Source organism: Mycteria americana, chromosome 5 (genome assembly GCF_035582795.1).
Source record: "Mycteria americana isolate JAX WOST 10 ecotype Jacksonville Zoo and Gardens chromosome 5, USCA_MyAme_1.0, whole genome shotgun sequence".
In the NCBI taxonomy this organism is placed as follows: Eukaryota; Metazoa; Chordata; class Aves; order Ciconiiformes; family Ciconiidae; genus Mycteria; species Mycteria americana.
The window spans coordinates 2,241,532-2,256,835 of record NC_134369.1 but is presented as its reverse complement, the minus strand read 5'-3'; the positions used below and the strand labels follow the sequence as shown (position 1 = coordinate 2,256,835).

Here is a 15,304-nt window from a genome sequence, read left to right as displayed (position 1 = left end):
TTCACCAACAATGTGGAAAGAGGAGTCACTCAGGCTCCAGAACTGCTTTCTAACCAGATTTTTGCAGTGACAATAGGTAATATCTTAAGAAGGGATCTGAAACGTTTTTGAACAGGTTGTAATCACTTGCCATGGCAGAGAAATGGTTGTGGTGATGGGAAGAGTCCATCCATTTTTATAAGAAACGGAGGAACATCATGGAAACAAACACAGAAAAGCAAAGACAAGACAACAGGGGAAAAAAAAGACACTGACAAAGACCACAGTTGTTCAGATCTTTCTGATTTGTAGTTCAGGGAAAAGAATTATCCATGCCTTAAAAATTTCTCCACGTTTCTTAATAAACAGTAACAATGTTAGTGCAAGTTCTATTGTGAAATGGTGGTTTACTCTTTCCAAGCAATGGTCAGAGGCTGCTCAACGTTTCCCACTCGTGCAGATCCAGTGCTCAAATGGTCGTTATTTATACTCTACTACATTCCGCAGCATAATTCCTTTTGCCTTAGAATTTCATCCCAAACATCTAAGCTCTGCCCAGGCAAAATTTCTAATTCACTCACTGCATCACAAGGCTCACTGCATAACACTGTCACTCTGTACTCAAGAGTCTGGTCCTCCTGACTTGTCTTTGAGGGTGCAGAGAAGGATGTTCTAATTGTCATTAGGAACTGCAATTACAATTGCAAAGCTATGTGAATAGTAAAAACCTTAAAAATGCCTCACCTGTCCTGCAGCAGTGAAAAATCTATAGGTGGACTAAGGGGACCTAAAGTCCACAAAACAGGTAAGAGTACCAATTAAATCTATGGCTCCGAAGAAACCAAGGTTAGGTAAATTTCTTAATTGGAACTAAACATGCTTTGGATTTCAGATATTGCCCTACATGTTGGATTCCAACCCATGTTCCCATGCCCCAGTCTGCCATTATTCTGGAGGAAAGTAGCTCCACGTTTGCTGCAAACTCAGCTTGTCTCAGAAGACCCTGCAGCGCTTCCTCAATTTCCACATGGACGCCTTCACCTCGTTATTCCTCAGGGTATAGATGAGGGGGTTCATCACTGGGGAGAAGACAGTGGAGATCACACAGATGTGCTTGTCAGAGGGGAGGGTAGAAAAGGGCCGGAGGTAGATGAAGATGCAGGGTACAAAGAAGAGGGTGACGACCATCACATGTGAGGCACAAGTAGAGAGTGCCTTCCAGTGCCCCTCATTGAAGTGGACCCTGACTGTGACCAGGATGAATGTGTAAGAAGTGACCAGCACCAGGAAGCAAACCAGGGATATTAAGCCACTGTTGGAAGCCATGAGCCACTCAGTGACATAGATGTCTGTGCAGGCAAGCCGAATGACAGGAGGCACGTCACAGAAGTAGTTGTCGATTGTGTTAGGGCCACAGAAGGGGAGCTGGATTGTGAGAAGCATCTGGACAATGGAGTGGAGGAAGCCCCCTGCCCAGCAGGCAGACACCAGGAGCCAGCAAACCTGCCGGCTCATGATGGCTGTGTAGTGCAGGGGCTTGCAGATGGCAGTGTAGCGGTCATATGCCATCACAGTCAGGAGGAACATCTCTGATGCCCCAGCAAAGTGCAGAAAAAACAGCTGGGCTATACAGTCTTCAAATGCAATGGCCTTCCTCTGGGAGATCAGGTCCACCAGCATCCTGGGAGAGGTGACAGAGGTGCAGCAGATATCTATGAAGGACAAATTGCAGAGGAGAAAGTACATGGGTGAGGACAGCTTGGGGTCAGTCCTGACTGTCACAATGATGAGAAGGTTCCCCAGCAGAACCATGGCATAGGCCAGGAAGAAGAAGGTGAAGAAGAGGACTTGCAGCTCCCTTGTATCAGAAAGCCCCAGGAGGATGAATTCAGTCACCCGGGAGAAGTTTCCCAGCGCCATCGCTTCAGCTCAGGCTCCCATAGCACAGGTGTAGGGGTGAAGTCATGGGCTGACCAGGAGGAGAAGGGGATGTGCTACAGCTCCGAGGTTCATGGATGATGACAGCAGGATGCTTTTACTGCTGTTCTGCCTGCTACAGAAAGCACAGTGTCACATCATAAATTATGGTGAGCAGTGTTTGCAAAGAGCACTGTCCGCCTCTCTTCTCCTGCCTTCCCACTCCCTTTTCAGGTTTCTGGCCCCTCCACACTGACCCTCACCCCTGAACTCACTCCGACCACTATTTTTCTGCATTGTAGTTGGTGTGCCGAAGTGTGTGCTCCCATTCTGTCAGGGAGGAATCACATCCTACTCTCACAGGACAGGAGCCATGAAAAAAAGGGCTCTCCAGTTAGCTTGTCCACTCTGAGACTAGAAATACATGCATAGAAACTAGGTCTAGGAGGTTCTCCACTGGTATTCACAGAATCATAGAATCACAGAATCGTAGAGGTTGGAAAAGACCTTTAAGATCATCGAGTCCAACCGTAAACCTAACACTACCAAGCCCACCACTACACCGTGTCCCTAAGCACCTCATCCAAACGTCTTTTAAATATCCCCAGGGATGGCAACTCCACCCCTTCCCTGGGCAGCCTGGTCCAATGCTTGAAATTCCTCTCCATTGAGCTAGCAGCAGTTTAGTAGCTTGAGTGCTCTCTTAGGCCTGCTGTTAACAGAACATGCTTTCCTGAAGAAAGTGTGTTTTCTAGCATAGCAGAAGCTGCAAAACTCTGTCTGCACAGTTTCTCTACCTCTTTGTTGCTCAGAGTAATTTTTAAAGATCTTCAGTAGACAAATACACTCACTGTCTTGTGGAGGTTAAAACATGACCAGCAGAGGAATGCTCATTTTCACTTGCAATCACACCAGGAAATTCTGTAGCTGCTCATTTCTGCCTGTTGTGGTTTAGCCTTGGTCGGCAATTAAGTACCACCCAGCCGCTCACTCACCCTCCCTCCCCTCTGGGATGGGGGAGAGAATCGGAAGAGCAAAAGTAAGAAAAGTCGTGGGTTGAGATAAGAACAGTTGAATGATTGGAACAAAAAAATAATAATAAATTGTAATGAGAAGGAAAACAACAAGAGAGCGAGAGAGGAACAAAACCCAGGAAAAACCAAGTGATGCAACCGCTCACCACCCGCCGACCAATGCCCAGCCCGTCCCCCAGCAGCGATCACTGCCCCCCGGCCAACTCCCCCCAGTTTATATACTGGGCATGACATCCTATGATATGGAACAGCCCTTGGGCCAGTTTGGCTGTGCCCCCTCCCAGCTTCTTGTGCACCTGGCACAGCATGGGAAGCTGAAAAGTCCTTGACCAGTGTAAGCATGACTTAGCAACAACTAAAACATCAGCGTGTTATCAACGTTATTCTCATACTAAACCCAAAACACAGCACTATACCAGCTACTAGGAAGAAAATTAACTCTATCCCAGCCGAAACCAGGACACTGCCTAAGAGTTTATAAGTCAGCAAGCAGGAGATTACTACTAAGAAAGCAGCGTCGGTTTTTCATATTTGCCTCTGTTGCCTTTTGCTAATACCTGTGCACTTTCCTCAGGTCCTGCTCTACTCTCTACCACTTTCCAGTAGTTCTCAAAGACTGTTCTTCTTTCCCATCAAACAGGTTTGCTTCATGCATAATTCAGAATATATGTCTGCAAATCACAGCACTAGTTTAGAAATGATCCTGCTTTTTCCTCTCTGTCTCTCCCAAGGGCTCGGTAGTCTTCCAGAGCTAGCGCAGCTGCAGAGAGGGTGAACTGTCTATAGCGATCCCTGACGTTGTACTAGACAGAGACCTGCAGAACAGGCATCGCAGTTTGAACATAACAGCTCTGGCTCCCTGCATAGTCAACGAAGAGGAATAAACACCTAAAAAGCATGACTCGGTTTACCTTGTTTAGATCATTACATTACGGTGAGATGATTTATACCATAGAAGATAGTACATCTGTCCTTGAGTATAAATGGAGAGCAGATACCTGCCCCATGCTAGATGTCTGCGATGACATCAACATTAAATGATGCTGCCTTGAAGGATCCAAATTACCAAAATGTCACAATAGTATTTAAATTTTTCTATATATTTTTCAACAGATTACCAAGCATTTCTCTCTGCCTTTCACATAAACAAACACAACCACACACGTGCTTTAATGTGCCGTGGCTGATACGAAGAACATAAGCAAAGGAGAGGAAAAAATGGTTACTACTGTACCCAGTTACTAAACGTTGATACAACATGAACTTTCAAGTCTGAACTCCACAGCGTTTGTTGTCTGAAAACATTGTAAGCCATTCACTCCAAATCTGTTTCAAGTTATTCATCCGACAGGTCAGGGCATTGTTCCACTCTTCTTCCTCCTGCTTGTAATTGCCATATCCTTGCTCTTGTTTAAGTTTCTTGTTGCATAAAAATTTTTTTCAGGAGGTTTTCATGCGATTTTTCTTTTCCTGACAGGTTACAGGCAAATTTTATGGTATCAATGGTACCAATGGTATCAATTGATACATTGATGGTATCAATGTCCCGTTTTCCGTCTATCATTTAGACAGAAAGATCCAATGAGGCAACACCTCCAAGGCTTTCTGAACTGACCTCTGCGTTTCCCACATCTTCCTTCTCCCTAAAGTCATCCCATCCCAGCACAACGTATAAATACTCCTATAACATACTGCGTACTAAACATAGGCAAAAGATAGTTTTCCGCTAGTGGAGTTGGACCTGTGAGAACTGTGTCATTATCAAACTCCAAGCAGCTACCCAAGGGCCTTATTAAATAGTTTTGATGGCTGGGTCCCTTGGTATGCAACAGCACACCAATTTGCTATTTTTTTGCTAAGTTTTTAGAAAATTCATGCCTTGACTACAGTCAGTCAATTTGCTGTAGAAGAGCGCTGCCCAGAGTCATGAGATTCTACGGGCATGTCTACATTTCCATACTGGAAATGGCTGAGGAAAATGTCAACCAAACAATAACATTCTTATTAAGAAGATGAGGAATGTTTTCTGTGTTCAACTAGGAACTTGGTTGTATTTCAGTATGGAGAAATATTTAATACTCATATGTCCACTGAGATACCTATCCCTTAGATAATACTAGTGTAATAGCTCCACAGTACTGGCCAAAACAGGAAATTTCATCCAGTGTCTAAATAAAGCTATGAAAATTATCCTGATAATTCCACTGGACTGTGGATCAGTCAGTGTCTATGGTCTTTAACCATGCTTGGATTGCTGCCCTGATAGATTATAGAGGTCACCTATGACATAAACTCAAGGTCTCAGAAAGGTGTTAGACAGCAAGGCTCCTTTAAATGAAATTTATCCAAGCAAGAATAGCCATAATTTTAGGTTTATAGTACAGGAGGTTTTTTTGGACCTGGGCATTAATTTGCATGTCTTACATCTGTTGTCACTGGACAGCTTAGATTATGAGTGTTTGAGGAACCAGGGGCAGGAGGGAGAACAAAACCGAAATAGATAGCACATTCACCAGAAAGTACCAAATACATAAAAATGGGAACATTCAGACTCACCATTGTAGGAAAGCTTTTGGCTATTAGCCTGGTGAGCTTTTGAATCGTGGTACTGACACTGAGCTGTAATAATAGTAATTATTATTACCGGAAATCGCACTGGCAAGGGAAGGAGAGAAGATTCCCCTCCTTTTATCAGCATCAGCAAAGGACCAAACTTGCACCTAGTACCAGCTTTTTAATAGCTAACTCATGGATTCAGCACATGACAATGTAGCATTCATAACAAGGCATTTACCGCAAGCAGAAAGGGAACACCGGTGGTATGATTGCTTCCAGCAGCAGGCAACAATCCATTTTGCAAACACCTTGGGACACCATTTCCCAACTGAATGGGCTACAGAGGAGCTGCAGGTTGTCTGACTGAAAGTTCACACTCTGGCTAATAGGATGCTCTGCCTGGAAAACATTTTTAATATTTACATATTGGTGTTTATTTATTTGCTGGTGTTTCAGTACAATCTGCCATATCTCCCTGTCATCTAGAGACCTAATATAACCTTCTACTTCTCTCTTGGTCCTATTTTACCACAAAATGAGTCCCTTCCGCCCAAAGGCTGCTGACTTTCATCAGCAGCTTGGTCAGTTGCAGACACCTCATTTAGCACATCAAAATATGTGAGATAAAAGTTGCCAATGCTGTGCTGTACTGAAAGGTTTGTTTACTCTTGGAAGCTGGGTACCACCATCACTCCTTTGTGCAGAAATGTAAGGAGGTGCTACTCTCCAAAGCTTTTAGGAGCTAGTAGGAAAGAACAACCTCTCAAAATACTTGGTTGTTTCTCCTAATGCCGGGAGAAGCCTAGACAAATACCCAAGATACAGCTATGAGGTGCCTGAAGGCAAATGCCACAATACCACCCCCAATGCTGAGGTTTGGTAGCTGACAGTGACCTCATATCCTTTTGACTGACAGTTTCCAAAGAAGATGAGTTACATAAAACCTTGAATTTAGTCAGCCCTATTCTGAACAGCTGTGCTAAAAACAGAGCAACATTACCAGAAAGTCTCTCCTGAACACTTTTCTTTCCCTCCCCATGGTTTCTTAAGCTCACATCATCTTACAAACACGCACTGTGTTGTTTCATTTCTCACTCCTCTTCACTTTTCTGCTCCACAGCTTTTTCACGGCATTTTTCACCTCTTCATTTCGGAGGATGTAGATCAAGCGATTGAGCATAGGCGTGATGATGGTTTAGAACAGAGACCATCTTGTCTGCTGAGAAGGTGGTGGAAGGGTGCATATAGATGAAAATGCATGGCCCAAAGAACAGAACTACAACAATGATGTGGGAAGTGCAGGTACAGAGTGCTTTGAGATGCCTTTCGGAAGAGCAAGAGCGTGTCCTCAAAGAAACCAAGATAACAGCATAGAACACAACAAGAACAAGAAAACAGGTCAGGGAAATCACACCACTGTTGGCAGCCACAATGGTATCAATGATGTAGGTGTCAGTGGAGGCCAGCTTCAGTAAAGGGTGAACACCACAGAAATAGTGGTCAATCACATTGGGCCCACAAAACAGTAGCTGAATGGCCAGCAGGGTCTGCACCACTGAGTGTACAAAGCCTTCCACCTAAGACACTGCCGCCAGCCAGACACAGACGTGCTTGTTCACAATATTTGTGTAATGAAGCGGCTCGCATATAGCAATGCAACGATCATAGGCCATCAGTGTGAGAAGAAAGATCTCAGTACACCCGAAGAAATGGCCTGCAAGCAGTTGAGCCATGCAGCCCACAAAAGAGATGGTCTTCTCAACAAGAAGGTCATAAATGAGTTTGGGAGCTGTGACAGTGGAGTAACTGATGTCTAAAAAAGACAAGTAGCTCAGGAAGAAGTACATGGGAGAGTTCAGCTGTTCACTTGTCTTTATAGTAATGACGATAAGCAGGTTTCCAAGAATGATAGTAGCATAGAAGACTAAGAATAATGAGAAGCATGCTTGTGCTACTGTCTTATCTTGTGTCAGTCCATGGAGGGTGAACTCCGTCACATTGTTTGGTTCTCCATAGACACCATGTAGACAGGACGTGAAGCACAGAAAAAAGACACCATCTATGGCATTAGGCATGGGACATTATCAGTACACATACACACTGACCACTGGTGTGTTAAATATTAAGTGTATTTCCTTTGCTGTCATTTTGGGACAGTTTCCATTTAAAGTCAATGCTTCCCTCAAGGAACAATAGGTGATATCCAAATCAGGATGCATTATTGACGTATATAATAACAAGCTCAGATTATTTATTTGAGGAGGGTGGTAGAAATAATACCCTCAAAAATCCTGGTTCTCACCTTTGCCTCTTTTAAAAAAGAAGACTAATTACCAGGTCCCCTCAAGACTCACTTTTACCCTATAATGTTGATTTGGAAATAAAAGTTGACCAAAAGAGATGGTGCGGCTATAATTCAAGTCTCGTCACTTTGATGATGGCCTGAGGAAGGTCCTTGTGCAAGTAATGATTGTACTTTCCTTTGCAGTCCTCTAAAGGATTGCAACAGAACTACTCCTTATTATCTCTCTGGCTGTGATAGACCTGAATAAGTTCAGTCACAGGAAGAGCTGGCCAGTGTTTTCTTGCACTGCTTTTCTTACAGTATATGAATGAACTAATCTGTAGCTAATTTGCATTAATGGTGCATTAGCAGGGGTTTGTATACCTCACCCAGGTGCTGGACTTAGTGTGGAACGCCTCATAAATACACCTGTAGTGACACTGGGGTAATGAATGCACCGCTGATGACCCTCCTTCACTCACAAATACCCATGAATTCATCTTTGCAGCATTCCCATGCAGTACACAAGTATCACTAGTGTTCAATTTCTACATGAAGATAGAGGTGGCAAATATGTAATAACCTTGTCTGTGATATCAGCAAACCCTTTGGGGTCTGGATTCTATTTGACAACCACAGGACACTCCGTTCTTTCTCCTGAACTCTCTGCCTCACCTCCTGGCTACTCCCCAACTAGGGCGGCAGAGGAAAGGCTCTTTAGTGTCTCCATCCCTATCTCCATGCCCCACCATGAGCAGGGGGAAAGCACTGTGGGGAAGACCAAAGTGTGTGTGTGTCATGACCACTGTTGCCTGACACGTCCAGCTCAGACAATGTAAGACTGAGCACATAGGAAGTGCTGCCATCAGCTCCCGAGTCCTCTCTGTAACACCAACAACATCCTTTTGACAGATCTTTCAGGAAACATCGTGTAACTGGGGAAAAAAGCAAATAAGACACCGACTAAAACAAAGGCTGAAAAATCTGTAATTGAGTTTTTTCTAATTCATAAAATGGACCTCACAAAAGTCACTCACCAGAAATGCCTGTTTTCAAAGGTAGGATTTGAGTCACGCTTGAACAAAGCAAAGGAACAATATCAGAAGACTTACACAGTTCATATTTGCCAGTCTCTGAGGGTTCGCTTGCTATTGCTCCTCTGATTATTGCTCCTTCGCTTGCTAGTGGTCCTCTGACCACTTTAGGTGGTTTCATCAGAATGCCTCAGCTGCAAGTTGCTGCTTAGACGTTGTGCAAACAGTCCATATCTCTGCCAATTCTGAAACCTACAGAGGCTGAAAAGAACAACCTGACTCTCTATCTGCATTTCTCATTCTGCAAAAAACAACTTCCAAGAGCATCTACAAGAACAATTATCTCTCACAAGATGGGGAAGTTGTAGCAGAAATATTTGAAGTAAATCATACAGCAGAAGCACAAGACTATCAGGAGTAATGAGATCCCAGAGGCATACAAAGTTTTGTCAGAAATCATCAGTGGACAAGGAGCTAAAAATTGGATAGCTATTAGGGTGGTCTCTGGAGAGTGATGGAGTGTGGTCATCTAGACTGTTACATTGCGCATGGGTTTGCTTGCTTGCTTGTTTGTTTGCTGGCTGGCTTTTTAATGCTGTCCAGATAAATAGACTTTATTTACTATTGGACATGCATTTCTTCTGGAAGCCTTTCTGGTTCAAATAAACATCACACCTGGCCATTTGCAAGATTTATATTCACCTTACCTTTGCAATCAAACATTCTTGAAGTAAAGATGTCTCTTACACAGGACATTTATATAAATTCTGCTTTCTGTCCTAAGCTAATATTTCTCATATGTGTTCTTATTTCTTATTAACTTGTTCTTACCATTGCATGTTGACAGCACAAAAAAATATCACAACTGTGTTGTCACAGACTGTTATCCCTTAGACATCTGCTGTACAAATTTGATACGAGAAGTAAAACAGGAAATTACTTCAAAAATTTAGAAAGGTTTGTGGTTAGTCCTCGCTGCTTAACAGGTATTTTTACTGAGATAATGCAAAGCACAGAAGCCACTCTTCAGCCCAAGTATCAAGTTCTTACAAGAATTCTTACTGAAGTGTAGAGGAGCCTAATGTTGTTTTCAGTGACACCTTCCATAAGCTATTATCGAATATTTGCCAAGTAGCACCCAGAAGTGAGACCTCCAGAAAAAAAACACTTGTGTTCACCCTCAGAGCATTAAAAAACAATCTATTTTTAATATATATATAGTGTATATATATAATTCTGTGTATATATATATATGAAGTTATAAGCCCTAGCTTGGTCTGGGAGCACCTTGTAACCTTGAATCCTACTTAAGTCACATTAAGGTGTAACACAGGTGCAGGTGTTTATAGGGACTGTAAGTGAAGAAATAAACGTGCTTCAGTTACTTTTGGATGGCACCAAGCAGATCTTTTCCTCCCTCACTCAGCTGGTTTGGTAGTTTTCTGCTGGCAAGGTAGGGGCTAGGGTCTCTTGTCTCATTGTGGCTCCCCAGGTGGAGACCCCGAGCTGCTATAGCTTATCACCCTGTGACAGCTTTGACTGGCACTGAACTGGTTTGGTCTTTCATCCTCATGTTGCTTCTCTTCCCTCCTGCAATAGTAGGTGTACCAGCTGTTCCCATGGAAAACACACTTCTTCCCTTGTGTGGGTGTGTAAATGTGCTCTGTTGGGCTAGGAGTTGTCTTGCATACCAGAATAGTTCCTAAACAATCCTTTTTTTTATCATTGACACATGAAATTGTGCCTCCAAATGCCTTCTTTGGTGACTCCTTCATTTCTTACAGTCAGCAAGGTGTCTTGCGTTAGATCTATGATTCTGTATTAGTCTAAACATTAACATAAAAACCTGAGTCAGAGCTGAAGGATAGAGAGGATGGTTGGAAGGATGGCATCAGTGATAAGTGAAGTAGAATTATAGAATTACAGAACAGTTTGGGTTGGAAGGAACCTTTGAAGATCATCTAGTCCAAACCCCCCTACGGTGGGCAGGGACATCTTTCGCTAGATCAGGTTGCTCAAAGCCCTGTCCAACCTGACTTTGAACACTGCAGAAAGGATTTGCTGCACTGGCAGGGGAAAGGGAGAAGCTTCCCCTCCTGTTACCTGCATCAGCAAATGACCCAACTAGCACCTAATATCAGGTTTTTAATTGCTAACCCGTGGATTCAAGATACCACAAGGTGGTTCTCATAAAAAGACTTCTACTGCAAGCAGAAAGGGGCTTCCTCTGGTATGACTGTTTCCAGCAGCAGGTGACCATAGTCCTCTCTTTCCCAGCTGTATGAATTACAGAGCAGATGGAGTTCGTCTGAAAGTTTATACCTGAGTAATGGGATGTTTTACCTGGACAACATTTTCAGTATTTTTGATAGTATTTATTTAAACACTGGTGTTTCAGTTAGTGCTCAGGAGCCCCAGGCCTGGGTCTGCGCTAGTTGACAAGAGAATAGAAAGGGAATGCCTGCTTGTCACAGAGTTCACCATGTCTTTCAAATCACAAGATGAACCTTCAGTATCTTCCTAATTACAACAGGAGCTAGAAACAAGCTTTTCTTTGAAAGGCAGTTCTTGGGGAATTTTCACAAAGTAAATTATAGTGACAGATGCTTGATTTTCTCCAATCCTTTGGAAATGTTACCATAGTTCTACACCTTTTCATTTTCATTTCCCACTTTTCTACTCCACAGTTTTCTCATGGCACTCTTCACCTCCTCATTTCTTAGCGTGTAGATAAGTGGGTTCAGCATGGGTGTGATGACAGTGTAAAACACTGCCACACTCTTGTCCTCTGACAGATTGCTGGACGGACGTATGTAGGTGAACGTGCATGGCCCGAAGAACAGAATCACCACAGTGATGTGGGACCCACAGGTGGAGAGGGCCTTGTGCCGCCCTTCAGATGTTTGACTTTTCAAGGAAACCAGGATGACAATGTAGGACATGACCAGGATGAAGAAACAGCTCAAAGTTATCATTCCGCTGTTGGCAACGACAATGATGCCCACAGCGTAGGTGTCGGTACAGGCCAGTTGTAGTAGGGGGTGGACATCGCAGAAGTAGTGGTCAATTTTGTTAGGGCCACAGAAAGGGAGCTGAGTGGTTAGAAGAGTCTGCACTATGGAGTGCACAAAGCCTCCTGCCCACGAGCTGATCACCATCCGGCCACATACACGCCTGGTCATGAGGGTGGTGTAGTGGAGAGGTCTGCAGATGGCAATGTAGCGATCATAGGCCATCACTGTGAGGATGAAGATCTCTGTGCAGCCAAAGAAATGTACCCCAAACAGCTGTGCTATGCAACCCACAAAGGAGATGGTTTTATTTTCAACAAGGAAGTCGGCAATCATTTTGGGAGCTGTGACGGAAGAGTAACAGATATCTACAAAGGACAGGTAGCAGAGGAAGAAATACATGGGGGAGTTCAGACGTTGACTGCTAATTACAGTGATAACAATGAGCAGATTTCCTACCACAATAATCATATAGAAGAACAGAAACATCACAAAACATACTTTCTGCACCCCTTGATTCTCTGAGAGGCCCAGAAGAATGAATTCCTTCACACAGCTTGCGTTCTCCATGTTAATCAGTTGGGCGGCAATATGCAATGTAGAGCCTAGGCACATGGAAAAATAAAGACAAATGATTCATCGGGTTTTTTCATTATTAATAATGAATTCTTTATCAGAAGTGCATACAGACTAAGAAATATATACGATTAGTATTAAGTTTATGAAGTGGTTTTTTTGTTGTTTTTTTTTCTTCCTCCCTAGGTATTTAATTCTCCTTGCATGAGACTTCAGCCATGGCTGTCACCACCCTGAGACAGATGCACTTTGTGATATGTTCCTCCATCCTGGTCCTCCAGGATTTTGAAGGACTGGCTCTATGGCTGGTGTGCTAAGGACAAGGCCAGTGTGTTCACCTCGAGCACTAGAGTGGCTACTGATGTTTAATAGCATGCTTGCCCTCAGTGTCGACCAAGTCCATGAAAACAATCTTTGTAAAAACAGTGCCTTTAAGAACACCTGGAAATATTCCTTGGAATGCTCATTTATTTTAGAAATAAAAATGATCTTTGAATTGTTGTTCAGAGGGGAAATGAAGCCACCCACAGAGAAAAAAAAATCTCTTGTGCATATACATTTTGAAACATAAATTTGCAGCTTCATGGGCTGAACAATGAGTTCTGGGGAAGTTATCTATCATGGTGAAAACAGCAAACAGTTTCACATGTGACTTGCTCTAGCATCTAGCTTGCTCTAAATCTCAGCAATGTTCCTTTGAGAGGAAGGAAGAATGAAAGGATCTTTTCAGATCTTCTGTCCCAGCACTGTATGAATTTTACTTTATACTGATTTGTGATACACTCTGGGGGATATTCTCAAGGGTTAATTTCTGTTTAGTGAAACCAATCTAGCTGGTGGTCAAAGTGTATAGGCAGAACAGCTAAACTAAGGTCCTTTACAGAACTCTTTCTTTTTCCTAGGAGGAGCCTGAGTAAATTAACATCACCAGGGTAAAGTTAACTTCAGAGAAAAATCCTTTTTGTCCCCTAAAAGTAGCTCAGAGCTTTCCATAATGCCATCCTTTTTTTTTTGTGCTACGGCTGAACTCCTCATCTCTAGGCATTTCTACACCTCTACAGTTTCTCTTTTCAGACATGGTCACATTCCAGTGTGAATGTGGGGCTTCTCTGGTTTGGCCTGTTCCAGCTATAGCCCCCGGAGCAGTACATGTCACTAGTAAATAAATAGTCTACATCTTTAAAAAGACTTAGTCCTCAACATTACCAACTTGCCATTATGCACCCAGATATCAGAGCTCCTTTGGTCAAAGAAGTCTGTAAACCACTAGATTAAACTCTGTAAAGAGTTTAACCAAAAATAGGCACCTCTCAGAAACAAATTATCAGCTGTATGGGATTCATCCTAATGTCAAAACATTCCCAGTCACCTGCTGTTAAAAACCGCCATTGCAAGTCCTGCCCAATGAAAACACAAGCAGTTCTCCCTGTTTGTGCAGGTGATCTGAGCAGATCTGATTCAGTTAATTCAAATTATCTAGCACCTATTTAAAATTACAGCAAAATCAGAAACTCTTGTGCAGGCAAAAATTGATCAAGCATCCACAGGAAACACGGAAATGGAGAAAAACCAAAATTGCTCTCAAACGCACAAAGTAAAGCCTAGAGAGGAAGTTGGGAAAGTTAGGGACTTCTCCTGTGCTTACAGCTGTACTAACAGTAGGTAAAAGATATTCAAGAAGGGGGGTAAAATTCACAGGGATAATTCCTTTTCTGACATATCTCCAAGGAAAAAAGATCAGTAAGAACAATGTGATATCGATTTCTACCTAGTCTTATCAAGTTGTGATCCTTTCCATCCCTCCTCTTTTCACTTAGCACTGACATAGTTTTCTACAGAAAAGCAAAGGACAAAATGGGTATGTACTTATGGCTGTGCAGTAGCTAGCGGAAGAGAAACAGCTGGGCTCCATCTAGGCCAGAACAGGACTGGAAGCAAATCCCACCAGTCTCGGTGTCATGGTTAGGCAATCAGTGGTTCAGAAAGGAGTGACCAAAAGAGAAATGATCAAGGAAAACTATATTCCTGAATAATGGCAGATGGGAAGCTCCTAAGCTAAAACAAGGTGCATATTTTTGAAAGGTTTGTAAAGATACAACCCATTCACAACAGACAGCTTTACTGTGTGTCCCTCTTGGTAAGGCCCCTGTCACCACCACCTAATTGCATTTTACAATATATTCATCTGCCTCATCCCATCTCATTGGCTTACGTCATGTAGGCACCTATATCTAAGCCAGTCATATGCACGCTTTTTTCTGCCTTTGCAGGGCAATTCATGACCAGCCTAAGGTGTCTACTTAAAGATGTGATAAATTATATGCTGGAGGTGCCTGTTTCTTTCTGTTGACTCTGAGAGGATTGACTAGAACGACTAATTCAGTAGAGGATTCCAAGTTATGTCTTACCTCTAAAAGTATCTTTTCAGGGAGACACTAGAGGTATACGATATAAAGCGATCAATTGCAAAATAAAATAAATACAATGTGGACTGCTAACATTTCAAAAAGGATGAGAAATTGCACCATGTCCTTATTGCAAGCATTCTTCCCTAAAATCTCAGGTGGTTAATGGGAAACAAAATAACAAAATAACCTAACCTGGGACTACAGAACTAGCTCTGTGCATGGTTCCAGCCAAAGATAACCACAGACAGCTGATAACTTTAGTGAAAATTTCATTTTGTATTTTCACATATTTTCAAGAAGAAGGGAAACAAAAGAGCAAAGGAAATCAGGAAAAGAAAAGAAGAAAGAAAACAAAAAAAGAAAAGAAAGAATCCAGAGAACCTGGAAAACTTACCTCCTCTGTGTTTGGAGATCTAATTTTTTGTGTAAGGGCTGTATGCTTTTATCTCCTCAACACCTGCCTTCCCTGGTAGGAACGTGTTAGAGCACAGAATCTTTAAAGAAC

General features: G+C 42.8%; 3 protein-coding genes across 4 annotated transcripts; all 3 read right to left on the bottom strand.

Annotated features, from left to right (window-relative positions):
* Positions 1-286: 286 nt before the first annotated feature.
* Positions 287-2,809, bottom strand: LOC142409650 (olfactory receptor 4E2-like). Of its 2 annotated transcripts, none has more exons than XM_075501401.1 (2): positions 2,748-2,809; positions 287-2,032 (listed from the first exon to the last, which is right to left on the bottom strand). In XM_075501401.1, exon 2 carries the CDS (start codon positions 1,897-1,899, stop codon positions 973-975), a length of 927 nt encoding a protein of 308 aa, XP_075357516.1. In that variant the 5' UTR covers positions 1,900-2,032; positions 2,748-2,809; the 3' UTR covers positions 287-972. The 2 variants fall into 2 exon arrangements, with proteins under 2 accessions (XP_075357516.1, XP_075357517.1); XM_075501402.1 differs by having other exon boundaries at positions 2,694-2,767.
* Positions 2,810-6,570: 3,761 nt separating this feature from the next.
* LOC142409841 (olfactory receptor 4S2-like) lies at positions 6,571-7,561 on the bottom strand. Its single transcript, XM_075501596.1, is given in 2 exon segments — positions 6,571-6,682; positions 6,684-7,561. Coding segments are annotated over 2 exon segments (990 nt in total).
* Positions 7,562-11,449: 3,888 nt separating this feature from the next.
* On the bottom strand, positions 11,450-12,406 carry LOC142409649 (olfactory receptor 4S2-like). The gene has a single exon (XM_075501400.1). It carries the CDS (start codon positions 12,383-12,385, stop codon positions 11,450-11,452), a length of 936 nt encoding a protein of 311 aa, XP_075357515.1. The 5' UTR covers positions 12,386-12,406.
* Between the last annotated feature and the right edge of the window lie 2,898 nt (positions 12,407-15,304).